General features: G+C 40.9%; 5 protein-coding genes across 6 annotated transcripts in view; 4 read left to right on the top strand and 1 right to left on the bottom strand.

Annotated features, from left to right (window-relative positions):
• Nucleotides 1-1,957: 1,957 nt before the first annotated feature.
• LOC143144944 (uncharacterized) lies at nt 1,958-5,070 on the top strand. The gene is made up of 7 exons (XM_076307826.1): nt 1,958-2,006; nt 2,182-2,334; nt 3,557-3,760; nt 3,840-4,025; nt 4,132-4,183; nt 4,278-4,411; nt 4,805-5,070. Exons 1-7 carry the CDS (start codon nt 1,958-1,960, stop codon nt 5,068-5,070), a joined length of 1,044 nt encoding a protein of 347 aa, XP_076163941.1.
• Nucleotides 4,962-12,858, top strand: Ir8a (Ionotropic receptor 8a). Its single transcript, XM_076305894.1, has 12 exons — nt 4,962-5,159; nt 5,673-5,843; nt 5,907-6,104; nt 6,655-6,873; nt 7,782-7,881; nt 8,369-8,546; nt 8,750-8,933; nt 9,281-9,402; nt 9,724-9,871; nt 10,576-10,745; nt 10,813-10,934; nt 11,975-12,858. Exons 1-12 carry the CDS (start codon nt 5,094-5,096, stop codon nt 12,256-12,258), a joined length of 1,962 nt encoding a protein of 653 aa, XP_076162009.1. The 5' UTR covers nt 4,962-5,093; the 3' UTR covers nt 12,259-12,858.
• The window catches only part of LOC143143992 (uncharacterized), a 43,299-nt gene continuing 24,066 nt past the window's right edge, over nt 7,668-26,900 (bottom strand). Inside the window, exons 2-3 of one of the 2 annotated variants that reach the window (XR_012991315.1) lie at nt 8,351-8,582; nt 7,668-7,925 (exon numbers count right to left, since the gene is read on the bottom strand). Coding sequence is in view for 1 of the 2 variants with exons in the window: in XM_076305911.1 (XP_076162026.1) it covers nt 8,497-8,582 (86 nt within the window). In the remaining variant the exon portion in view is untranslated. Of the gene's footprint in view, nt 7,926-8,239; nt 8,583-26,900 lie in introns of those variants that run through there. The other variant, XM_076305911.1, reaches the window with a different exon arrangement.
• Nucleotides 14,913-18,767, top strand: LOC143144555 (uncharacterized). The gene is made up of 6 exons (XM_076307089.1): nt 14,913-14,960; nt 15,005-15,090; nt 15,205-15,250; nt 16,084-17,671; nt 17,885-18,521; nt 18,599-18,767. The coding sequence occupies exons 1-6, from the start codon at nt 14,913-14,915 to the stop codon at nt 18,765-18,767; spliced, it is 2,574 nt and encodes an 857-aa protein (XP_076163204.1).
• LOC143143994 (uncharacterized) overlaps nt 22,264-26,900 on the top strand; it is a 41,335-nt gene continuing 36,698 nt past the window's right edge. Inside the window, 1 exon segment of the mRNA XM_076305912.1 lies at nt 22,264-22,541. Within this exon segment, the coding sequence (XP_076162027.1) occupies nt 22,519-22,541 (23 nt within the window). The 5' untranslated portion in view covers nt 22,264-22,518.

Genomic DNA, 26,900 nt, shown 5'->3' with positions numbered 1-26,900 from the left:
AACACCCGATTTACTTAAATTTAAACGAGCGTTACTGTAAATTTTCGAAGCCGTTACGCAAACTTTTCAACGACTCGTCGATTCCGGCACGGTTCGCGGGTTTTTATTCGTCGCACACGCGTTTCCCAGGGTTCGATGAGAATCGACGAAGTGGTGTCTGCAGCACGTTCTTTAACGCTTGCCGATTGGCTGACGGGAAGCGTCGAATTACATTTTACGTCTGCGTTGCATTAGCGGTGTGGTTCCCCATTTAGGCCAGCAGTGCGCATCCTTTTTCTGCTCGGTCGAATAAAATCGTAATAACGTTACCCGCGGCCGAATTTTCGCATAAAGATGGAAATAAAATGTCTCGATCGGGTTCTAAATTTATTTAAAAGGAAAAATAGAAATATTGCAAAATTTGAAAAGGTATCTTGACTTTTATCGGTTTTTCGAGATTGAAGAAGCGGAGACTAGGTCGAAGAGGGAAATAAAATGTTCTGATTGAATTCAAAATTGTTTAAAAGGAAAAATATAAATATTGCAAAATTTACTAAAGTATCTTGACTTTTATCGGTTTCTTGAGATTGAAGAAGTGGAGACTAGGTCGAAGAGGGAAATAAAATGTTCTGATTGAGTTCAAAATTGATTTAAAAAAAATATAAATATTGCAAAATTTACTAAGGTATTTTGTCTTCTATCGGTTTTTCGAGATTGAAGAAGTGGAGACTAAGTCGAAAAGGGAAATAAAATGTTCTGATTGAGTTCAAAATTGATTTAAAAAAAATATAAATATTGCAAAATTTACTAAGGTACCTTGACTTCTATCGGTTTTTCGAGATTGAAGAAGTGAAGATTAGATCGAAGAGGGAAATAAAATGTTTCGATCGAGTAGAAAATTTATTTAAAAGAAAAAAATATAAATATTGCAAAGTCTACGAAGATACCTTGACTTTTATCAGTTTCTCGAGATTGAAGAAGCGAAGACTACTTTAAAGAGGGAAACAAAATATTTCGATTAAATTGAAAATTTATGTAAAAAAGATATGTAAGTACTACGTAAGTACCGTCAAATAATATACTATATGTTCGTGAAGAACGTACACTCTCCGAAATATTTGAGTCGGTTGCTTATACATTCCTCCACAATATTTTACAATAATATCGTTCAAAATAACGAACAAAGGAACACGACAACGTTTCATTAATTTAATTCAATCCAAACGCGACAATTACTTCAAAGTTATAAATATTCCAAACCCCGAGCGTTGAATTATTAAAATTTTTCACTCACAAATCTACCGTAACGAAAGAAAAACTTCGCTAACGATCCAAGATTTTCGTTTGGTATCGGACAAATATCTCAAGGTCTATCAGACACGTTTAGCTAGCCACTCGTACGCAATTTTCACCGGAGAAAATTCTCGCGTAAAATCTCGCGCAAATGAAATCGATCGATCGTGTATCTCCGAGCATTGATCGAACGATATGAAAGTTTCATTCGTTTCCGATACGAAACCGAGGAAAGAGCGACCCTATTATTGTTGAATTATTTACGCGGTAAACGTCCGTCTAAAACAATCCGCATCTCCTGCGCCGAGTGTTGTATCGTCTCTGGTCCTTGACACGAAAACGAAACGCGGCTAGGAGCCACCTTGTACAACGACGATCAAGGAAAATAAAAAGTAGATAGGCGTTGAAACGCGTGCGAGGCGATCGCGCCGCGATCATTTCCTCGGATGTGATCCACTATCGCGTAGATACGCTTACCCGGTTGTTCTTTTCTCTTCTTCAAAAGTGCACACAAATATTCCGTAGGTTTCCAAGCGGAGTTTTTATTCCACAATTTTAGTAGGAAAGGCAGCCCGGCTAATTGGCGTGCACTTTCTCACGATCATCCGTAACGTGCACCGCGCAGATAATTAGTCCACGATTAGATACGATCTGTTCGAATAAACGCGTACCTAACGATGGAATAATGAATGTTGCTCGTAAATATAACGAGGTCGCGTGCTTCGCCAAGTTACGTACTTGGAGCAAATTTTAACACGTAAGAATGAGCAAAAATATTTACATAGCGCACGTATACTGCACGATACACGATACGAACGATTGGGAGTGGATACTTTCTATTCGGTACGGTGGATTTTTGATAGAAAATTGGTAAGTAAGTTGGTAGTGATCGTTGATCATTTTGGACAGTGATAGTGATAGAGGAACCGGATACGCCCCTTCTGAGCATTCTGAACGAAGCTGCGCCCCAAGCGGAAAAGAAATTCGGCGACGAGGTCATCACTGTTCATATTTCCACCGTGACTGTGGATCGAGCGAACGTGATCGCCAGCTTCGATAAAGGTTAAGGGAGCAACGATATCGATAAGCAAGGGGACTCGACAAGTCGTGTTTATCTAAGGTTCTAAAGTCTCGTTGACTTTACAGAGGTGTTTCTAGACGACTTCGTGTCTGTTGACTAAACAGTGGTCCGAAGAGTTGTAACGGAGTATAGTTAAATTAGTCGGTAGTATACAGTATTCGTTTAAAATGTTACACAGTATTTGGTTATTATAGAAATTAACCCTTTGCACTCGAAGCTTCTCTGCTATCAGAAACACCTCTATAAAATCCTTTGAATGGTAAAATTCATTTGGAATGGAATATTTTTATTCGAATACTTCGCATGTATATGTTTACATCTTACAAGAGTGTCGATTGTATACTATATTCGCCTAAAATGTTCCACAGTATTTTATAGAATTATAGAAATTAACCCTTTACACTCGAAGCTTCTCTGCTACCAGAAACTAGGGCCTCAATAAAATCCTTTGAATGATAAAATTCACCTAAAACGAAATATATTTATTCGAATACTTTGCATATATATGTTTACATCTTACAAAAGTGTCAATTGTACACGATATTCACTTAAAATGTTCCACAGTATTTTATAGAAATATTATAGAAATTAACCTTTTGCACTCGAAGCTTCTCTGCTACCAGAAACTAGGGCCTCAATAAAATTCTTTAAATGGTAAAATTTGCCTAAAATGAAATACTTTTATTCGAATACTTCGCATATATATGTTTACATCTTACAAGAGTGTCAATTGTACACGATATTCACTTAAAATATTCCACAGTATTTTATAGAAATATTATAGAAATTAACCCTTTGCACTCGAAGCTTCTCTGCTACCAGAAACTAGGGCCTCAATAAAATCCTTTGAATGATAAAATTCACCTAAAACGAAATATATTTATTCGAATACTTCGCATATACATATTTACATCTCACAAGAGTGTAATATTTAAATTCAAATTTGAATTCCAAGCCACGAAAGTCACCATTGAAAAAAGTACACCGAATCAGGTGACGATCAAGGATCTCCCCTCGAGTCCAAAGGGTTAACTTTACGCGAACGGTGCTCCGATTTCGATAAAAGGACGATGTTAAATTCCCGAATAGACACGACTTGCACCCTTCTACTCGAATTATTGTTAGCGATATATTCTATTATTAATCCTACCCGCTGCGAGCGCGCTTCATTCTTATTCTGGTTTCGTTAAAATCAACTTGCAGTATGTGCTGCCTTATTTAAGGGAATCAGTATCGTACTCGATCTGACATGGACGGGTTGGGAGAAGCTACGAAACGTGGCCGACGAGAACGGAATAATATACAAACGCGGGGATTGCCAGATAAATTCGTACGTGCAGGCGATCGATGATCTTTTGATGTTGAAGAACGCGACGGACGTGGGCCTGATCTTCGAAGATGAAAGGGGTACCTTGACTTCGTTCTTCTTTCGATCGTCGTTGACCTTCCGCCAGCTGTACGCCAAACGAGATTTTACTTCTTACAGAGTTGAACCAGAGCCTGTACTATTTGATCGGGAACTCGATCGTGCGATTGGTCGTGATAGACGAGTTCACGGAGAAAACGGTATCGAAGATACGGAGCATGAGACCGTCGCCATCTTATTACGCGATTTACGCCAGCACATCGAGAATGGAGGATCTCTTCAGAACGGTGATTCACGAGAATCGAGGTTTACGCGTTTGGGAATGTTTCTCCTTGGAATTTAATTTTTCGATAATTTTTTCATAGTAGTATTTTTATGTGAAAACTTTTCGTATTAAAACTTTTTCATATAGAAATTCTATTCCATAGAAGTGAAGAACTCTATTCCATGATAGTTTTTTCATAGTAGTCGACTTTCGAGTTTACTTTTGATCGAAAGTCGTTGCAAAAAGAGACGAGGAAATGTACAATTTCGTCGATAAGTTTCTATTTATTTAAGTTTCTTAAGTGAAGAATACGAGTACGAAGATACGTACCTTTCTTCTCGAAGCAATTGTTTATTACGTCTTGAGTTTACTTTTGATCGAAAGTCGTTGCAAAAAGAGACGAGGAAATGTGCAATTTCGTCGATAAGTTTCCATTTATTTTATTTTTTTTTTAATAGAATCTACCGCGAAAAAGTACTTTTCTTTTCGATGCAATTGTTCATCTTGTCTTCCTCTTATATACACTCTACTATTAGTAGTCGACTTTCGAGCTATTTTTTGTTCAGAAGTCTCTACAAAAAGGAACAAAGAAATATTCATTATGATAAGTTACCATTTATTTTATTTTTTTCTAAACAGAACCTACCACGAAAAAATACTTTTCTTTTCGATGCAATTGTTCATCTTGTCTTCCTCTTATATACACTCTACTATTAGTAGTCAATTTTCGAGCTTTTTTTTGTTCAAAAGTCTCTACAAAAAGGAACAAAGAAATATTCATTATCATAAGTTTCCATTTATTTTATTTTTTTCTAAACAGAACCTACCACGAAAAAATACTTTTCTTCTCGATGCAATTGTTCATCTCGTCTTCCTCTTGTACACCCTGTACAAGTGTCTCATATACCCCAAACGCGTAGACTTCTTTCGAACAATGCTCGATCAACTTTTCTAGAGAAGCCTAACGCGAGGAAACTTTGCAGGCCATTCAAGGGGGTTTGGTCGAGAGAAATGGGATCTGGAACTTGGTGTTCACCGACAACAACTACAAAGACTTCAAGTACTTCAACGGCGATTTGCAATTAAACGTTTCGGTGACCGTTCTGTCGATGCACACGGACATCTGTTGTCGACTAATTGGCGAACCATCTTGCAATTGTCCACCTGACGTTCAAGTATCTCGAAATTCTTTCACGATTTTCGTATAACTGTTTCGCGTAACTCCATTGTACTGTTGTCTAACACGATCTGAAAAATTTCGTCGTTATCGTAGTACAAGAGCAACAATTCTGATTTCACATTCGATCACCTAGATCTCCAAATTGTCAAATTTAGAGATTTAGATATCACTCAAGGATCCAAATATTTTTTATATATTCCCACGAAGAAAATATAAAAATGTTATTACACTTTCTGCTCCCATTCCTTAGATTTCAATTTTCTCGTTAATATTATTATACGAGATTTGTAAGAAAATTTTCAAATATTTTTCTATTTTTGAGGAAAGCATGCTCGATACTATTTCTAGAAAATTATTCGTTCTTGTACCACTTGAATACTTCAAATTACACCAAATATACACTGATAGTATTTGAGATCATCGATGTAGAGTATCGATCCAACGTTCTAATTTATAAATAAATTATATCTACGAAACTATTAATTTCTCTTGTTCCATTCGTGGACAGATATTCCCCCATTACTTTCGACGATTACTGGGCCTGTTGGTGAACCTGATGAGCGAGCTTCAGAAATCTGGGATCAGCGTGGAGCCGAAATCCAGTCGTTGCAACTCGCCAAACGCGACGCAAACAATCTCGAACACCACGTCCGAGGCGTTCAACAAGAACCTGATAGCCGTGAGTCTAACGCAGAAGTTCGTTTACCGAGCGTTATTAAATTCGGACGTTCCGTGACGCCAGAAATTAGGTGGCAACGATACCTTCGACTATTTGTCGGACAGAGGGCTGATCACGTACAAAGCGGAAATCGAAGTGGAGATATTGAAAAACGGGGCTCTGGAACCACTCGCCACATGGACCAGACGCGGTAAAATCAAGGAGGCCGAGGGAAAGAAAATAGAGCCTGCCAAACGATTCTTCCGAATCGGGACCGCACCTGTAATTTTATAATGCTTTGTTACACGTTTCTTTATTCATCAAACATTCTTGGAATTCTCTTACAACGTTTTTTCTTCATATTGTACAACCGCTGTGAATTATTTCGCGAGCCGAATATGTCCTCTCGCGGTTGGTAAATAGTTGGTGAAATGGATTGAGATTAATTTCGTTCGAAAGTCGCTACGAAAGGGACGAACAGATATTTAATTTCGTATGTTTCCATTTCTTTACATTTTTTGGAAAAGGATGTGACTGGAAAATAGATTTGTATCGAGTATATTAATAATAATGGTAACAATAATAATAATAATAATAGTAATAATAATAATGATAATGATGATGCGTATTTATTGTACCAAAATTGGTACACATTGAGAAAAAAATAAAAAGTAATACAGCTTCGAGCTAAGAAAGTAAAATGAAGTATAGGTTAGGTACAAAGGCAAGATCATGGCACTGCACATTGTAGACACGTAATACTTCTAGGTATAATTACTTAAAATAACTTACTTTAAAGGAACGATTAATACGAATTTTCAAATTGTATCAGGCAGTTCCTTGGACAACGCTCAAATTAGATCCAACTGGAAAAGTCATGAAAGATGAAAAAGGGAGGGAGATGTGGGAAGGCTACTGCATAGACTTCATACAAAAACTTTCCGAAGAGATGCAATTCGATTACGATCTCATCGTACCGGAAGATCGACAATTTGGAAAAAAGTTGTCCAGTGGCCACTGGGATGGTTTGATCGGTGACCTTGCAAAGGGGGTGAGTGCTTAGTTGGAAAATATTCTTTTTACATTTTTTTAAATTATTTCAATCGTCGTGTTATACTTTCTTCGATGGAATATACTTCTTTCGATAAATAGACAAGTTCGATGATTTTAAGTGACCTTGACAAAATTCAAGGTTAGAAGGGCATGGAAGTTACTTGTTCGTTTATTTAATTAGAAGACACGTTTGAAATTTATACATAGGTACAGAAATTGTTCCAGATTCATTTTAGTAAAATCTCACAGAAATTGTTTCCGAGATGGTAGTTTAATTCGGAACACTGTATATGAAACGTAATGCACCGAGCGCCTGAGAGTTCGTTACCAGTAGTTCTGTTATGCACTCAGAGTTGCATTCGTAAAACTGTGTTGGCTCAAGACGACGTTTACACGACGTAAAGAATTTAATCGATCCTAAATTCTTATTGTCGGTCTAGCAAGGAAAAAAAGTGCAGAGTTATTATTACCAAGTCGATAAGTTTAAATATTTATCGTAACCAGAGTTTATTACTCAATTAATGAAAAGAGGTATCAAACGATAATTTACACATCGGAGAATTTAAAATAACTTACAAGGACTCTATCTATAATCAACTCTGTATTTTTTTCAATTAATAAAAAGGGGTATCGAACGATAATTTACACATTGAAGAATTCAAAATAATTTACAAGGACTCTATGTATAATCAACTCTGTATTTGTTTCAATTAATGAAAAGAGGTTATCGAACAATAATTTACACATTGAAGAATTCAAAATAATTTACAAGGACTCTATGTATAATCAACTCAGTATTATTTTCAATTAATAAAAAGGGGTATCGAACGATAATTTACACATCGGAGAATTTAAAATAATTTACAAGCACTCTATACGTAATTAACGCTATATTTTGTTCCACAGGAAACTGACATCGTGGTTGCTGCACTGACAATGACATCGGAGCGTGAGGAGGTCATCGATTTCGTTGCCCCTTACTTCGAGCAGTCTGGTATACTTATCGGTAAGAAATTTCTATTTGGTCAGCTACTCGTATACAGGGTGTTTCTCACAGAAAAAAATAAGTTTCATTATATACATTTGGAGAACATAGTTTATTGGATATTATAGTTCTTACATAAACGAGCAAATTTTACCAAAGTTAAACTTTAGAAAATTTAAACTTTAAAAAGAAAATTGAATTCTAATTTTCATTCAACGAGTAACGAATAAAAACACAGAGTGATTGTTCGAGTAAGAGCCATTCAAAAAATTTTGTAATTTAAAAAAAATGACGATTTTTGGCAATTTTTTTAAAAATAGGTAAAATTGGAGATTTTTTTTTTTTTAAATCCCATATTTTGGCTATTTTTAAAAAAAAATGTAAATTTTTAAATTTACTTCAATTTTTCAAAAAATTGAAGAGAAATCGAATGAAAGGTGTACAGAATTTGCACGTGTAATTCTTATTTGCACAACTGTCGTGTTCTTACGAAATTGTTGTTTGCAAGTGATGAGGAAACCTGTCCGTAAACCGTCCTTGTTCAAATTCATGACGGTTCTCAAAATCGAAGTCTGGTTGAGCATCGTAGGGGCGTTGACGTTAACAGGAATTATGATTTGGATACTGGACAAATATTCACCGTACAGTGCGAGAAACAACAAACGTCTGTATCCGTATCCGTGTCGGTAAGTTCTCGACGCCATCTTTGAAGTGACCGAAACCTGGTCGAAAGGTTTAATAACCAAATCAAACTATATTGACATAGCTATTCTTTATTAATTTTCTACAATAGCAATCGATGTGTACTAAGAATTTGAACGACAAATTTTAATATCGATTGAAAATTAACACGAACAATTTTAAAACGAGACGACTGTCTTTTCTGCAGAGATTTCACGTTGAAGGAGAGCTTTTGGTTCGCCCTAACCTCTTTCACGCCCCAAGGTGGAGGCGAAGCTCCTAAAGCTCTGTCGAGCAGAACTCTCGTGGCTGCGTATTGGTTGTTCGTTGTTCTGATGCTCGCAACGTTCACTGCGAATTTGGCAGCGTTTCTAACAGTGGAAAGAATGCAGGTACCATTTTCACTAAACGTATTTTTCGCGTTTCGAGGACACGATCGACTTCGATATCAGCTGGTACATTTGTTCTCATTTGATCGATATGCACGTTCGTTAATAATTTCGATGCCTCTGTCGACCTTCCTTGCGATTAATTCCATACATTAAAACGTTCTCTATCACGAACTCCATGTCTACACGTTAACTACGAAGCACGTCGTACGGTGCGCCACCATCGCCCCTCCTTAAAAGGCTCCGCGAGCACCCGACGTGTACCTTTTATCGAGGAATCACTGTATCGCGAAGCTATCTCCAATATTTTGCATTCAAGATTTTAAAATCGACTTTGTCTCTCGTTACAGACACCGGTGCAATCGTTGGAGCAACTGGCGAGACAGTCGAGAATAAATTACACCGTTCTGGTGAATTCCAGCGTTCATCAGTACTTCACGAACATGAAAAACGCCGAGGACAAACTGTACACGTGAGTCGATAATTCGATAAAGTACAGGATCAACCATTTCAGAGTGAATATCTATCTTTTGCGATCGAATCGAGTGTTTCGTATATTAACGTAAACTTTTTTCAGACCGCGAGCAACGTCGCTTGTATGAAAATGAACATATTTCTATTAAAATTTCGTAATCTTGTAGTTTAATTTAGATACTTTTCAGCGATATGGAAACATTCGATAAAATTACATTCTGAAAACTATCTTGAGACAACCTAACCTCCTAAACCGAACATCTATCTTAATCGGTAAAATTCTAATTGATAGATGAATTTCTTTTAAATTAATTCACAGCGTGTGGAAGGAGATCACGTTGAACAGCACGAGCGACCAGGTCGAATACCGAGTTTGGGATTACCCTATCAAAGAACAATATGGCCACATACTGCAAGCCATCACGCAAGTGGGCCCTGTGAAGAGCGCCGATGAAGGTTTTCAAAAGGTGCGAGGTGATTAAAGGGACAATTTAATTCGTCGCTTAAAAGAGAATAAATTTTTTTTCTTTTCTTAAAATAAAATCGAAAATGTGCTTCTAAACCATTTTACGGAACTCTCAATAATTTTTATCATCGTGAACCAAAATGGCGCCTTAGTCATTACAATCGTTCGGGAAAATTACCAATCGCTCTTTTTTTTTCAAATCGTTTAAAATCGTTAACATTTTTTTCTTTTCTCTTAAAATAAAATCGAAAATGTGCTTCTAAACCATTTTACGGAACTCTTAATAATTTTTATCATCGCGAACCAAAATGGCGCCTTAGTCGTTACAATCGTTCGGGAAAATTACCAATCGCTCTTTTTTTTCAAATCGTTTAAAATCGTTAACATTTTTTTCTTTTCTCTTAAAATAAAATCGAAAATGTGCTTCTAAACCATTTTACGGAACTCTTAATAATTTTTATCATCGCGAACCAAAATGGCGCCTTAGTCGTTACGATCGTTCGGGAAAATCACCGATCGCTTCTTTTTGTTTTTAAAAATCGTTTAAAAGAGAATCAATTTTTGTTTCTTTTCTTAAAATACACTCGAAAATGTGCTTCTAAACCATTTTACGGAACACCTGACAATCTTTATCGTCGCGAACCAAGATGGCGTCGTTACGTAAAAATCAGTAACTGCTCCTTTTTTTATTTGTCACTCGTTCAGGTGATACAAAGCGAGAACTCGGAGTTCGCTTTCATCCATGACTCGTCGGCGATCAAGTATGAAGTGACTAGAAACTGCAATTTGACGGAGGTCGGTGAGGTGTTTGCCGAACAACCTTACGCAATCGCTGTTCAACAAGGAAGTCACCTGCAGGAGGAAATAAGCAGAAGGTAGAGACGTTCGTTTCGAAAGAGGCTCCCACGAGTCGTTTCGTTCACGTCGATCGATTCGTTGCAGGATTCTCGATCTGCAGAAGGACAGATACTTCGAGACGTTGACGTCCAAGTACTGGAACCAGTCGTTGAAGGCGCAGTGTTTGGATTCCGACGACAACGAGGGAATCACCTTGGAGAGTTTGGGTCAGTTGTTCGGTGAATCGAATGAAAATATTTTGCAAATAAACACAAATATCGACGAGCGTCTTTGGACGAAGAACCTGGCAAAAGTAGAAGAATTTCGATGAAATTTTCAAAGTGCTGAACTCGAATTATGTGTCTTTAAACGATTTAACAAGTACAATCGATAAACATTTCCAACGACCTTGTCGAAGTTCAAGATTTTACCTCGAACAATCACTTATACACTGTTTCATACTTTCGATCGCTATGTAACTATCCATTCAACTTGTTACGTTTCTTCAAGTTCGAGTCTTACGTTCTTTATAGTATCTACAGGGTGTCCTTGAAAGTTGGTAGTAAGTTTTGGGGGCATTTAGTGCCCAGTGTAGACCCTTTTGCCCGTTTAAACGAGTATTACACGCCCACGAAGTTCGACACCAACTTTCACAGGCCCCATGTATAGTACGCGCGTGAGAAAATTACATTTAGAGTGATGGGCAGGTCCTATACGTTCAGGGGCTCACACGTGCACTAGAGATTGGTAAAATTTGTATCCTGCTTGAAAGTTTCGAACAAAAGGCAAACTTTTATCACTCGAATGAAAATTATGGAATAAAATATTTCACAATGGGCGGGTCTAAATTAAATCATTGAATTGAAAGAGCGTTGCGAATAAATCTCTCTGCGATAATAATAAATTTTATCTTCTCAAACTTTGGAGTCTCATCTCTGTTACGATCTATTAGGGTACTATAAGTGCAACTATAGATACTTGACGAAATCGTAAAAGCGAAGATCGTGTATGTAACTCTTAACAATGTAATATCCTTAGATATTAACAGAAATATCCTTTCCTCATCGAAGAGATCGTCTCTGAACGAATAGGATCCCTCGTAGCTTCGGATGCAATCTTCTCGTGAGCGTACAGTACAAGTAGAGTTTCTCGCAACGAAATTTTTGTAAGATTCGAAGATATTATTACAACGATTCTATTTGAGGTTTCTTTTATCGATTTTCACCGAACGGTAAATATTTTAAGAAATTTTTTATCCAATGTTCAGGTGGAGTGTTCATAGCAACCCTGTTCGGACTCGCTTTGGCGATGGTCACGCTGGCCGGTGAAGTTATTTACTATCGTAAACGCAGCACAGACACGCAGAAGGACAAACGAAAAAACAAAAAGAAGCCCACGAGCGTCGACAACGAGAAGATGATGTTGCAAAAGATGGCGTCGAAGATCCAGCTGAAACCAGCCCCCACCAACGCGTTCTTCGAGAAAACGACGAATCCGCTTCGCGTGTCGCACATTTCGGTGTATCCTCGTAACTTTTCCTTCAAAGAGTGAAAACATTCGTAAAATTTCGAATAAAATCACGGCAACGGCCAAACCCCCACGGTGAAAACGATTATCGACAACAGACCCTCTGTTTTATTTATTTATTTACTCAATAAACGGGTAAGAACCCTTTGATACGCAAAATATTTACAAATATTCGAATTTCATTCAAGAAGATGAGACAAGTGTTTCCTGAAGTTTTCGTACGAGGTTAACAAATTTACACGAATGCAATAATCGTTCACGGTTTTTACCAATTAAATTGGCACAGAGAAGTGAACTATCGGCGAAGAAGATGGCAATTTCTCGTTGCATTGGGTTGTTCGAAAAGTCATTTTGTTTTTTTTTTTGGTGAAAATGAAACACGATTTTTTTGGAGTTTATAAACATTTTATTAAATTATATATTCTCCATTTTGGAAAACAAAATGAATTTTTTTTTTTTGGTGAAAATGAAACACGATTTTTTTGGAGTGTATAAACATTTGATTAAATTATATATTCTCCATTTTGGAAAACGAAATGAATTTCGTTTTTTTTTGTTTTTGGTGAAAATGAAACACGATTTTTTTGAAGTGTATAAACATTTTATTAAATTATATATTCTCCATTTTGGAAAACGAAATGAATTTCGTTTTTTTTTGTTTTTGGTGAAAATGAAACACGATCTTTTTGAAGTGTATAAACATTTTATTAAATTATATATTCTCCATTTTGGAAAACGAAATGAATTTCGTTTTTTTTTTGTTTTTGGTGAAAATGAAACACGATTTTTTTGAAGTGTATAAACATTTTATTAAATTATATATTCTCCGTTTTGGAAAACAAAATGAATTTTTTTTTTTGGTGAGAATGAAACACGATTTTTTTGGAGTGTATAAACATTCGATTAAATTATACATTCTCCGTTTTGGAAAACGAAATTACTTCCCGAACGATCCAATAATTTATTTTATTCTGTAGCAACGATCGTGTTCCGTGAATCGGACGATACGTTAAATAAACATCACTGCGTAACAACGAAAACGCCTAACAACATTGCGCAACGATCATTTACGACAGCCGGTGTCTTTCACTGTTTCAAAACGTCGGTATCGATCGATCGTAACACCGATTCGTCGCGCGTCACGTTTATCGTAAGCCCCGGAAATAATTGTAAATCGATCGGATTGTAACGAACGATATCTGTTTCTACGAGTTGTGGATTAATAAAAGTAATTGCGAAACGAAGCGTGCGTGAAATCGTACGTGTAACCGTCGACCATTCAAATTACGAAATCGAGTAGTATTTCCGAAATACGTGTGATCTGTGAACATTCACTTAAAATTTTCTTTTAATCACGCGTATCGACACCTGCAGAGACTCCTAATCGTTACAGTTCTCGTGCACAGGTATCGAGAACACCGATTTCGAAAGATTCACATCCCTCTTATCGTGTTTCTTTTCTTTTTTAAATTCAACGTTACGAGAATACAAAAATCGAAGCACACCTGAACGAATCGATACTTTCAAAACCCATAGACCCAACTTCAAATCTTTGAATATCATTATCGATTTCAATATCGCTTCTGAGATTCAGAACCAGAAAAACCCACCCTACGGTGCGATTAAAAAGAATTCAGGTATCGCGTTAGGAGAATACGTATCTTCCGAACGGGTTGGAATATTTCCACGAAAATTAACCAGAATATTCTCCAAAGTGTGCCCTTTTAACGCATATACGCAAAATTGAAATCGGACGTTCCGTATCGCCGGAAAAAAATTCCAAACATCTACTCCGTTTGGTCCTCGAGAGGCGATGTTCTCCAGAAGAAATCTTCATCGCTGGAGGAAAATATCTCGTCTTCGTTGTTGTTTCTTGTCTCATTTAGAGAAACTAGAACGGTCTCTCGATCGAAGAGAGATACCATCGAAATGCCGAATTTGTTCACAGCCTCGTCCATGATCGATCGTACGGGTTATTGTCCGTTCGGTGAGTTTTTAGTCGGCGCGGTAACGGGATTGCACAAATGAAAGTGAGCAGTTAGCGTTCGGTGGGCTGTGTCGTTCCGATTCGTAACGTTTTGTCGCAGTGACGGAGCCAGAAACGATCGTTGGTCTCGTTCGGGGAAACCGCGAGCGAACTTCGGTGTTTCTCGCCGCGAAATTCAACCACGTGAAATCGTGGATCGTCGATCCCCACCTTCTTCGAATCGCGTTCTTACGCGCAAACGTACGAGCGGTAGACCCGATCGCAAAAACAGTTCTGAGACGTCGAAAGCGAGACAACTTTCGTAGGAGTGTTTCTGGTCTCCCGGTCGGCAAGAAACGGTAGACTCTTTGTGTCCAGATCGGAATCGACGTCCGTGTAGCCGCTCTGGACCCTTTTTGCTCTTAACGAGGGAAAAATTACAGTTTTATCAGCCGCCACAGCCGGCCGGACAACGTCCGGCACTGTTTTACGGTCGCTGATTCAAATCGTTCTGATCAACGCGCCTGGTGTTCACTGACTCCGCACCGCTCGCGTTCGCAGCCGTGGAGATGGTGGGGTTGTGTCCTTTTCGATCACGAAGTCAATATAAAGCCTTGCCGAGCTTACCCGGGATCATTTCATGGGAAAGTGATGTGACTCGTCGAACCAGAACCGGAAACGTACTGAGCTCACGATCGGTGGATCTAGCAGCATGGCCCCTTCTAAGATCGATCGTACTTGCGATCGCGAACGATACCTGGTAACCCTTTTGTTTATTATCGCGGTAACACGATTCTCGAGTAGGCTTGGGAGGCGTTTGTCGCGCGATATTTATTCAATTTATTCGTTGAATTTATTCACGGGATGTTGCTAAAGTATTTGGCGATACGGTGGACAGACACTCTCTGTCGTTTTTATTATGGATAATAAGTGAATTTGACGATTGATAACATTCACATTTGATTTCAATCGATTGCTCGAAAGTGTTTCGAACTATTTCGAAGTATCTTTGACTACTCTGCACTTTTTGTTCCACATTCTATCGATTTTGTATAATTTGTATTCTCTACTCCCAATTTTCTATACTCAATTTTATTCTACTTTCTACTTTATTCTATATTCCACTTTACTCGATTCTGTTCTTTAATTTCAACTCTATATTCTACTTTGTCCTACTTTACACTTTGCTCTTTTTTTATTCTACTCTCTATTCTCTACTCTGTACACTCTACTCTATTTTATTTTACTCTCTACTCCCAACTATGTACCTTCTACTCTACTTTATTCTACTCTCTACTCCCAACCCTGTGCACTCTACTTTATTCTACTCTCTACTCCCAACTCTGTACCTTCTACTCTACTTTATTCTACTCTCTACTCCCAACTCTGTACCTTCTACTCTACTTTATTCTATTCTCTACTCCCAACCCTGTGTACTCTACTTTATTCTACTCTCTACTACCAACCCTGTGCACTGTACTTTATTCTACTTTCTACTCCCAACTCTGTACACTCTACTCTATTTTATTCTACACTCTACTCCCAACCCTGTACACTCTACTCTACTTTATTCTACTCTCTACTCCCAACCCTGTACACTCTACTCTACTTTATTCTCCTCTCTACTCCCAACCCAGTACACTCTACTCTATTTTATACAACCCTCTACACACTACTCTGTTCTACTCAACATTTTACTCTATTTTATTCTACTCCTTACTCTAAACTCTCAACATTTTACCCATTCCGTTCCAATTTCAACTCTCGACTCTCCACACTCTACTTTACTTCACCTTCGACTCCACTCTCTGAACATCCCCCTCGTTAACTACCCTAATATTTCTGTATCTCGAAAAGTACCACGTCCGACCATCTTCTTTCAGATCTGTCTCGCGCTGACGATCTTCTTCGTCCCAGGGAACGCGATGTTTCACCGCGACAGCTTCGAAGCCATGTCTCGTCGCGATCATCCGTGGCTCCAGACCGACCGCGAGATCTCCCTGGATTTCGCTTCTTCGGAGCAATCGCCTTCCTTCGGTCGTTTCACCGAATCGAAGAAGAGACACTCGATCTTCGAGCCCACGGACACGTTCCACGAACCCAAGGAATGGTACTCGTCCTCCGCCACGAAGAAGGAGCCCAGAGAGGACAAGAGCTTCAAGAAAGCGGTGTCACCGTTCTACACAATCACGGAGAAGGACTCCCAGAAGTACCGGGACATCGTGCTCAAGTCCGGGGTACCCTACTGCCAAGAGATAAAGAGCAAACGTGCCAACGACGAGGCAAAGGACACCACGGTTTGCTACAAATGCAAGAATCCGAAGAACGGCGCGACCTACGAGCAATGTTCCTACGCGTCCCAACCGTTGACCGCGTCCAGCGGCGTCCAGGAGGTCGTCGCGACGCCTACCGGTTTCCGTGCCCGAAGATCCAACTCCGAGGAAGCGTTGTCCGATCTGAAGAGATCCGAGAGCTACCAGAAACGCGACAGCCCGTACAGGTTCAGCGAGAAACTGTTCTCGGAGGCCACCGACGAGCTACCGGCTCGTTACGGAAACAAGGACGAGAAGTGCGAGAAGATCGTGAAGGATTCGATGGTGTGTATGGTGTGCGAGGACACCAAGAGCAACGGGAAGTACGAGCAGTGCTCCTACTTCCGGCGGCCCAACGAGAAGAAGTACGCGTACAGCAAGTCGAGTTCCTTCAAGAATCCGGAGAAACGGGGCAAGGAGGACACCGAAAGGTCGGATCGAGAGCACTCGGAGAGCAAACCGGTCAGAGAACGAGCGAACATTGAAAAGGAGGACACGAGTCAAGGATCCAAGGAATCGAGCAATTGCCAACGAGTGGAGAAGGACTCGAAGACCTGCACCGTTTGCAAGGACCCGGACACTGGGGCCAATTACGAGAAGTGTTCGTACACTTACCAACCGGACGACAAGGTGTACAAGTTCAGCAGGTCGAAGAGCTTCGGGAGTCCCTCGGGATCGTCCAAAGAGGGTGCCAGTTATCGAGGAGATGCCTCGGAGCAAAGTCCTCGGAGCCAACGTGACGAGTACATCAGCGACTACACCATCCCCGAGAGCTACTACGAGAAACGTCAGTCACCTAGAGCCAGCTCGTACTTCGAGGACGCGGAGTCCGGTTATCGTCGAGCAGCCGTCAAAGACACCGAATCGGTACCGGAGGAGGACGAGTCCTCCGGCTACGAGAAGTCCAGGTCGGAGTCGGAGAGGATCGCGAAGAGCATCGAGCCCGGCAACTGCGAGGAGGTGAAGAGGGACTCGATGGTCTGCAGGGTCTGCAAGGACCCGAAGACCGGGAGCAACTCCGAGCAGTGCTCGTACAAGTCTCAACCGACGGACAAGAGCTTCGCCTACACCAGGTCCAAGTCCTTTGGCAGTCCAACCAAGGACGAGTCTCGCGAGGGGACTGAAGTCAAGGAGTCTCGCGAACCGTCTTTCAAGGAAGGCTACGGATTCTCAATGGACAAAGAGACACATGGAACTAAGGAGTCCCGTGAACCGTCTTTCAAGGAAGGCTACGGATTCTCAATGGACAAAGAGACACATGGAGCCAAGGTCAAGGAATCCCGTGAACCGTCTTTCAAGGAAGGCTACGGATTCTCAATGGACAAAGAGACACACGGAGCCAAGGAGTCCCGTGAACCGTCTTTCAAGGAAGGCTACGGATTCTCGAATGATAAGGAGACACACGGAACTCAGAGCGACGCTAAACACGGATACCGTGGGTATCCAAAGTCCAGCGAGACCAGATCCGAGACGAAGGAGGAGTCCACGACGAAGACCGCCCCGAAGAAGATCGAGGGTGACTTTTACGATGCTTTTAAGAAGAAGGCGGAGATACAGAAGGTCCTGCAGGAGTTCCAGACGGAGGATCGTTCCAACTGCAAGAAGCTGATGCGCGACAAGATGACCTGCTACCAGTGCACGGACGAGAAGGGCTTTCAGAAGGAGGAGTGCGCTTTCGTCACCGTTGGAGCACCTGGGGAGGACAAGGAGGACTATAAGGAGTCTAAGGATCATCGGATGGAGCCTGCCAAGAAGGTATCCAGGTCCACCATCGTTGATAAACGGGTGGACGATGTTGCTTTGGATACCGTAGCTTCCGCCAGCGAGAACGCGTACTCGAAGAAGGAGAGGCCCAAGAACTCGGAAGAGAAGGAGGATTTCAAGGAAGCAGAGGCCTACGAGTACGTGGCAGAGACCAGTCCGGTGTTCGATAAGGTTCTCGGGTTCACGCTTCCGGCTTACATGTTGAGTACCTCCGAGCAGGAGGAGGAATTCGACAGAGTCGCGTCGTCTGGTAGATTTTAAGAGTAAATAGGTTCAGTGCCGCTTCTAGAGATTGTAAGGCCCCGGGAAATTAATAATTAAGGGGCCCGGAGATACGTAGAGAATGCAGAGTCCGTGAAAAGAGGAGATTGCAGGGTCTGGGGCAATTAGGGATTACGAGGCTCAGAGTAACCGGAGATTACGGGGTCCAGAGTATATTAGAAATGATGGGGTCCGGGGCCCGTAGAGATTGTGAGAATCAGGACAACTAGAGATCGTAAGATCTGGGACCTTTAGAGATTGCTGTGAATATTTCCGAGTCTGAAGAAACTATGGATTGGGGGACTCAAGGGTAAAAATTTCTGGGTCCAGCACCTTTAGAGATTGCGAGGCCCCGGACAAAGAGAGATTGTAGAATCTAGGGAAGTTACAGATTGTAGGACTCAGGGTTCCTAAAAATTTCTGGGTCTAGAACCTTTAGAGATTGCGAACTCCGGGGCCACTAGAGATTGTGAGGCCCCGGACAAAGAGAGTTTGTAGAATCTAGGGAAGTTACAGATTGTAGGACTTGGGGCCCCTAAAAGAGGGTCTGGGTTTAAGGCCTCTAAATATTGCGAGATCTGGAGTCACTAGAGATTGTGAGGCTCCGGATAAAAAGAGATTGTAAAATTTGGGGAAATTACATACTCTGGGACTTGGGGCCCCTAAAAATTGTTGGGTCCAGAGCCTCTAGAGATTACGAGACCAGGGGCAATGTTAAAAAAAAATTAGATGCCTCACCTAGTACAATTGCAAATTTGAAGGTAACTAACGAGTGCGGGGCCTCTTAAATACGTGGGCCCAGGACAAGTGCCCCGTTTGTCCGGTACCAAGGGCGGTACTGAACACGTTCATGGTGGATCTGGTGCTTGATCGCTTTTAGATTTCCATTAGTCGTTAAGCGAAGCTTATCAATTAGGGTTTATTTTTACGTTCATAGAGGACACCACCTCTCGGTCTGTAAAACATAATATTTTATGGAATTCTTCCCGATTGCACGAACAATTCGGTACGAATACTTCTCACGTGCGATAAAAGTACCTACTACGAACAATATTTCTGTCAATTTTCACGAAAAAACGTTAATTGATACAGAAACTCCAAGCATCCTAGTACGAAGCCACCGAAATTCCCCAGTCGCACAGTGAGGTAGATTTCTCGAGATCCAATAATTACAATCCAATGAAATAAGAATTTTCATAAACCGAACGAACGACTCTATCGTCTCGCGTAAGAATTTTCAAAATATATCGATTCGTTCCAAAGCGACAAATTGAAAAGCGCATTTGAACGCCTATTCGAAACACCGGGACACATTTCGAGAAAAAAACTTCGTCGATACTTCGTCGCGATATTTTCAAACGATTCGAAAACATAAAAAAAAAAAAAACAATTAATCGACATCGTAAAGGTGGTGTTCCCCTCGCGAATCGTAGCTCGAGTACTCGTTAGAGCCGATTAGGGTAATTCGCGGAACAGTCAACGCCGACACGCCGTTGCGGTTATTTAGTGTTTAAGCTGCGTTCGATTTGTTTGTAAGATTTGTAATTAAACTGTTCCTTGTTCGTACGAGTGATTGTAATTTACGTGATGTCGGTCGGCGCTTAGGTTGCGTTCGATTGGGTTTTTCACGGTCGATCGAGCTCGCCGATTTCGAGAGTTCGTGATGGTCGTTCGGTGATTTCGTTCGCGGTGAGCCTCTCGCGACACGCAGTTTCGCGTTTTAACTTTTTACGATCGCGGGGGAAAGGCGAACGTGGACTTCTTGTCGGTGTTTCGCGAGAGGAAAGCGAAACGATACGCGAACGATACGCGTTATTGTGTTTGCTCCCGAAGCTAATCCAGCGTCGTTTTTTCGTCTCGGTCGAACGACAGTGGTCGCGAGAGAGGCGTGACAACGGATCGAGAATCGTCAATTTTTACGCCGGGTTTGTTTGTCGGGCAAGAAACCACCTGGCGCTTCAACCGACGCCATTATTTTCTTCAGAACGCGTCGTCGATCGGCTGGAACGAATCTCCACTCTCCAGGATCGCGTGGACCAAAGAAACGAGACTCTGACGTACTGTTCGTCCGTGAGAAGAAGGCTAACGTCTGTTTACGTCCCCACTCTGGCAGTCCAGCTCCCCTATCGTGGCGCTCATTGGCCACGGGCCTCGGCCAATAGCGATAATCCGTGCGATTGGAAACGATCGGAAGAACGGTAGGAGCTGTACACGTATTTTGTGTATTCAAATTGTTATGTATTAAGAGGACGAGAAAATTGCTAATGTATATATTCAGCGCGACGTCGCGGATCTTTTTGTCGAAGTATGAGTCATCTCTTGGGACTGGTCGCTTTAGTGTCGCGACGATCGTATTTATTGAAAATTATTTTTGTTCTTTCGAAACGTTTAAGCGGAATCTGTTAGAAATTTTAATATGTTTAATCTTTTTTGTGTCTTGTTAGTTTTTCATTCATTGATAAATCAAATTGTTGAATATCGACACGTTGCGCAGAGTTATTTCGGAGTAGTCAAATTTTCGTAAAAGTTTTCTAAAGGGACAATAGTTCTCCTCGATATAAGCTTCTATTTCGACGTATGGACTTTCTCCGTGAATAGTCGCTTTGGTGTCGCGAGGTTCTACGTCTTACTTTTTTCGTAAAAGTTTCGTCCACCAACAATAGTAGTAACAGTCCTCCTCGATATAAGTTCCTATTTCGCGTCGAACCTTCCCCGATGACAAAGCGTTGCAAAAAAATTTCTAAAAAAACTATTCGAGACTTTATCTCCTTACCAACGCATGGACTTCCTCCGGGAATGGTCGCTTTGGTGTCGCGACGTCCTACGTCTTACTCCTTTCGTAAAAGTTTCGTCCACTGACCACAGTTCTCCTCGATATGAGTTTCTATTTCGCGTCGAACCTTCCTCGATATCAAAGCTTTGCAAAAAAAATTTCTAAGAAAACTATTCGAGATCTTCTAGACGACGCGGAGACTTCTTCCGGGAATGGTCGCTTTGGTGTCGTGACGTTCTATATCTTCTTCGTTTCGTAAAAGTTTCGTCTACCGACAATACCAGTAACAATCCTCCTCGATATAAGTTCCTATTACGCGTCGAACCTTCCCCGCGGACAAAACGTTGCAAAAAAATTTCTAAAAAAACTATTCGAAACTCTATCTCCTTACCAACGCATGGATTTCCTCCAGGAATGGTCGCTTTGGTGTCGCGACGTCCTATGTCTTACTCATTTCATAAAAGTTTCGTCCACCGACAATACCAGTAACAATCCTCCTCGATATAAGTTCCTATTTCGCGTCGAACCTTCCCCGCGGACAAAGCGTTGCAAAAAAATGTCTAAAAAAACTATTCGAGATTCTATCTCCTTACCAACGCATGGATTTCCTCCGGGAATGGTCGCTTTGGTGTCGCGACGGCCTACATCTTCTATCTTTCGTAAAAGTTTCGTCCACCGACAATACCAGTAACAATCCTCCTCGATATAAGTTCCTATTACGCGTCGTATCTTCCCCGCGGACAAGCGTTGGAAAAAAAATGGCCAAAAAAACTATTGGAGATAGAATATCTGGTTGTGTAGGCACGTAGAGCGTCCGGGGTCGTTCGTTCGTTCGTTCGTTCGTTCGTTCGTTCGGTTCGGCGTGGCGAGGGTCGGCACAGCGGTGAGGTTCGGGCGTACGCGTTCGCGAGTACGTGGTCGAGTCACGGGTACGGCGCGGCGGGCGGCTGTGAGCGTGATCCGCTCGCCAGGGGATCAGCGGGCCGCAGTAGCAGCGGGCGCGCGCTAGTGTCGGCATCGGTGCTGCTCGTCCCTTTCCATAACCACCACCTTCCACCTCCTCGTACGCTCACGGACCTCCGAGGGACAGCCACGGCCAGAGAGAACCGGTTCCCATCGGCGGCTGGTGGAAAGCGGCACGAGGCGGCGCGAGCTTACCCGGGACACCGGATTTCGTATCGTCCAGCGGATACCAAAGATTATCCGACATGAGCACATCGGCGTTCGTGGGGTAAGACTCTCGATTTTCCCGCGTTTTCCCTACCCGTGACTTCTCCACGTCCGTTGTACACCCTCGAGAAATAATCGCGTTCGATGAAAAATGAAAGAATCGTCTTCGATTCGTGAAATGATCAGGTTCGATTCCAAGTACCGAAGAATCGTGTTCGATTCGACGGGACGAAAGAATCGTGTTCGAGGTAAAAGAATAGTGTTCGTTTGAAAAGAAAAGAACAGTGTTCGATTTCCGAAGGAAAAGAAAGAAAAAGAAAAAAAAGAATCGCGTTCGATCGAGAGAAAAGACTTCGTTCGAGGTCCCCGTTGAACGTCGAGGTGTAGATTCGTTTCTTCGTTTAACGCGTACCATCGGGCCACGAGGAACTGGTTTTCTGCTTCGTCGTTCGAAAGTGATCCGCTCTTACGAATTTTTCCACCGGTTTCGAGAGTTTTCGAGCCGGTCTCCTCGATTTCGGGCCCGTGTCGCGTTATCCGTAGCCGTGTTCGTTCTCGTCGCTCTAGAATACCACTCGAGGTCTCCCCGCGAGAGTTAAATAAACATCGTCGCGGGTTTATAGTTGGACGATGCGGTCGCTAAGTAGTCTCGGTGGCGCGCGGTCGGCGAGGAGGTTCGCGATTTCGGTGACCGAGGTGATCCGCGCGGTTGATTTTCTCTGTTTCCAGGTTGTACGGAAATAGCGGGAGCTTTTTTGGAGCACGTTAGGGGATTGAGAAAGGTCGGGATCTTTTCGCGCCTCGCGCTCTCTCCATGGTGTCCGCTCCCCTGTTACGTCCTACGCGATGTATTCGTGGAAACTCGTACGATCTCGTACAGAACCGAGATTCTCGACAATTGGACCCCGGTACCGAGTTTTTCCGTATATACGGAACGTTCGCGGCTCCGTACTCACGCGATCCTCGACCGAATTTATAAATAATAATTTCCATACCGGTCCAGGTCGTCTATTGTTAGAATTTTCGTACGTGTACCATTTTCGACGCAAACGAAGCGTTGTTAACGTATCTCTTCGACCGAAACGATTACAAAATCTCGTCCTCTAGGTTTTCCAATCGTTCGAGTTTCGTTGTCCGTTCTCTTTGTTTACACCAACGAACAAAAGTCTCCCGTGGACGATGCTTCGTTCGACGATCGATTTCCGCGGTCTCCAGAACGATCTCGTCCGCGAGATGGAAAATTTCGTCCCGAGACGAGCCGCGAGACTCGACCGAGACGAAAATGGTAAATCGCGCGGAACTCGTTCTTCGAGGATGGCAGTTCCGACGATAGGCCTTGCGACGATTCCAAGAAAGAGCTCCTCGACCTATATTTCGTCGCCGAGGAGGAAAACACCGGTGTGGATTCATCGCGAGCGACCAACGCGGAGACCTTTCGTATTTTCGCTAACTTCGATTCCAAAAATTCACCGTGTCGTCTTTCACGCTGAGTATCGTGATTTCGTATCGAGGAGACACTCGAGATTACGTTTGTACACCGAGTATCCGTATCCCGATTCGTGTATATTTTACTGCACGTGTACACGTGCATTGTTTCGACCCGGTGTTTAAACGCACGTGTATCGTTTCGCGTAGAGTACGTTTGTGTACACGTGTATCGGTCCAAGAAGTTCATAGTAGATTTATGTACACTTGTACTAGTTCGCGTACAGTAGTTTCATATACACGTGTAGTGATTCGAGTACAATACACTTATGTACTCGTGTATCAGTTTAGTATAGTAAATTTATGTATAAGTGTACTATAGTAGTTCGAGTACAGTACGTTTATATACACGTTGGAGTATGGTAGATTTGTATACACGTGTACCAGTTCGAGTACAATACACTTGTGTACACGTGTATCAGTTCGTGTATAGTAGATTTATGTACTCGTGTACTAGTTCGAGTACAGTACGTTTATATACACGTTGGAGTATAGTAGATTTGTATACACGTGTACCAGTTCGAATACAATACACTTGTGTACTCGTGTATCAGTTAAGCATAGTAGATTCGTATACACGTGTACCAGTTTGAGTACAATACACTTGTGTACACGTGTATCAGTTTGCGTATAGTAGATTTATGTACACGTGTACTAGTTTGAGTACAGTACGTTTATATACACGTTGCAGTATAGTAGATTTGTATACACGTGTACCAGTTCGAGTACAATACACTTATGTACTCGTGTATCGGTTAAGTATAGTAGATTCGTATACACGTGTACCAGTTTGAGTACAATACACTTGTGTACACGTGCATTGGTTCGCGTATAGTAGATTTATATATACGTGTACCAATACGAGTACAGTACACTTATATACACGTGTATTAGTTACGCATAGTAGATTTCTATACACGTATATTATTTCAAGTACAGTAGATTTTTATACACGTGTACTAGTTCGAGTACAGTACACTTATATACACGTGTATTAATTACGTCTAGTAGATTTCTATACAAGTGTAACAATTCGAGTACAATACACTTATGTACTCGTGCATTAGTTAAGTATAGTAGATTTGTACTTGTACTAGTTCGAGTACAGTACATTCATGCATACATGTATTGATACATTTGTAATATATTGTTCAATAAGTATTGTCGCTCGATAAAACTTCTTGAACAGTACTGTTCAATGCAGTACTATTTTAAGTACTATTACTTTTATCGAATGACAACACTTATTGAGCAACTTAGTACTATACTGTTCAATCAGTTCTATCGAACGACAAAGCTTATTGAACAATCTAGTATACACGTGTATTAGTTCACGTACAGTATATTTAACACTGAAACTATCTACAATGAAATTATTCCTATTTCTACCGGATTTTGCACGTATCTTTCAAAGTAGAAAGGAAAAAGAATTGATTTACGTCAGTTATGATTTAAGTTCGATCGTTGAACTTGATTTACGAATACAATTAGTTTTCTATTTTATTGCAAAGAAAATAGAGATCTCTATCGTACGGTACATCGTGACAACTTTTCGTCTGGATCGATACGAACTGTACCAGCGAAACTCCTCGAAAACTCTTTTGTCCCTTTTCGAATCTCGAAATCGTTCGAAACTACCGTGTGTAATTATCGGATTCGAATTCAGCCAAGTGCCATCCATCGATCGTCCGGAGAGAAACTGAGAGAAAATTTTCCATCTTCGATTGATGAAAACGTGGAGAACGAAAATCGATCGGAACTTACCGATTTGTGAGACGATATCTCTTTGAAAACGTTGCATTCGGTCTCTTTTTCGATGTTCAACCACGCGACTATTTGTCAGAAATCGATAACACGACTCGTTGAAGAAAACAGAGCAAGGTATAAATTGTTTAAAAATACCAAGAGTTCGTCGAAACTCGAGACAAGTTTCTTCAGGGTCGATAACCGACGAGAAACGGTGAAGAATGTCTCGTACGTGTTGCAGAACAACGCAGTGTCACGAAGGAATCTCGTTTTTAATTAGAAATACTCAATTCGGTAGGACCTTGCATCGACAACTTTTTTTTTAAATTTTGTTTTATTTTATCTTATTATTCGAGCCTGGAATATTCAATCTGAATTCAATATATCATATATTATCGTATGCATAATGCATTACGAAAACCAACATCCTGACATGATTCTCGTAGACCTCCGACTCTCGTTTATCTCGCAAACGAGCGATCGATTATCGAGGGGGTTTCTCGATCGTTGTAAATACCATATACCGATCCATTCTTTTCCTCTTTGAGAATCTTTATCTCGACACAATTTCAATTTGCGTTTTAATATTTCAGAATGCTATTAGAGAGATATTGGACAATCGCGAGATGAAGAATAAAATAAAAAAGATATGCATATTTTGAAATTGGGAAGTTCCTCTTTGAGAGATATTTTGGAATTGGGAAAGTTGCTTCATGGGAGGTATTTGGAATTGAGAAAGTTCCTCCTTGAGAGATATTTTGAATTGGGAAAGTTTCTCCTTGAAAAATATTTTGAAATTTGGAAAGTTATTTCTTAAGAGATATTTTAAAATTGGAAAAGTTCCTCTTTGAAAAATATTTTGAAACTTGGAAAATTCTTCCTTGAAAAATATTTTGGAATTAGTATAGTTCCTCCTTGAGAGATATTTTGAAATTAGTAGAGTTCCTACTTGAGAGATATTTTGAAATTAGTATAGTTTCTCCTTAAAAAATATTTTGAAATTTGGAAAATTCTTCCTTAAAAAATATTTTGAAATTAGGAAAGTTCCTCCTTGAAAGATATTGTGAAATTAGTATAGTTCCTCCTTGAAAAAAATTTTGAAATTAGTATAGTTCTTCCTTGAAAGATATTTTGAAATTTGGAAAATTCTTCCTTAAAAAATATTTTGAAATTAGGAAAGTTCCTCCTT

The sequence above is a fragment of the Ptiloglossa arizonensis genome, chromosome 3 (assembly GCF_051014685.1).
Source record: "Ptiloglossa arizonensis isolate GNS036 chromosome 3, iyPtiAriz1_principal, whole genome shotgun sequence".
NCBI lineage: Eukaryota > Metazoa > Arthropoda > Insecta > Hymenoptera > Colletidae > Ptiloglossa > Ptiloglossa arizonensis.
The sequence above is the reverse complement of the archived record's forward strand: the minus strand, read 5'-3'. Positions and strand labels throughout refer to the sequence as shown.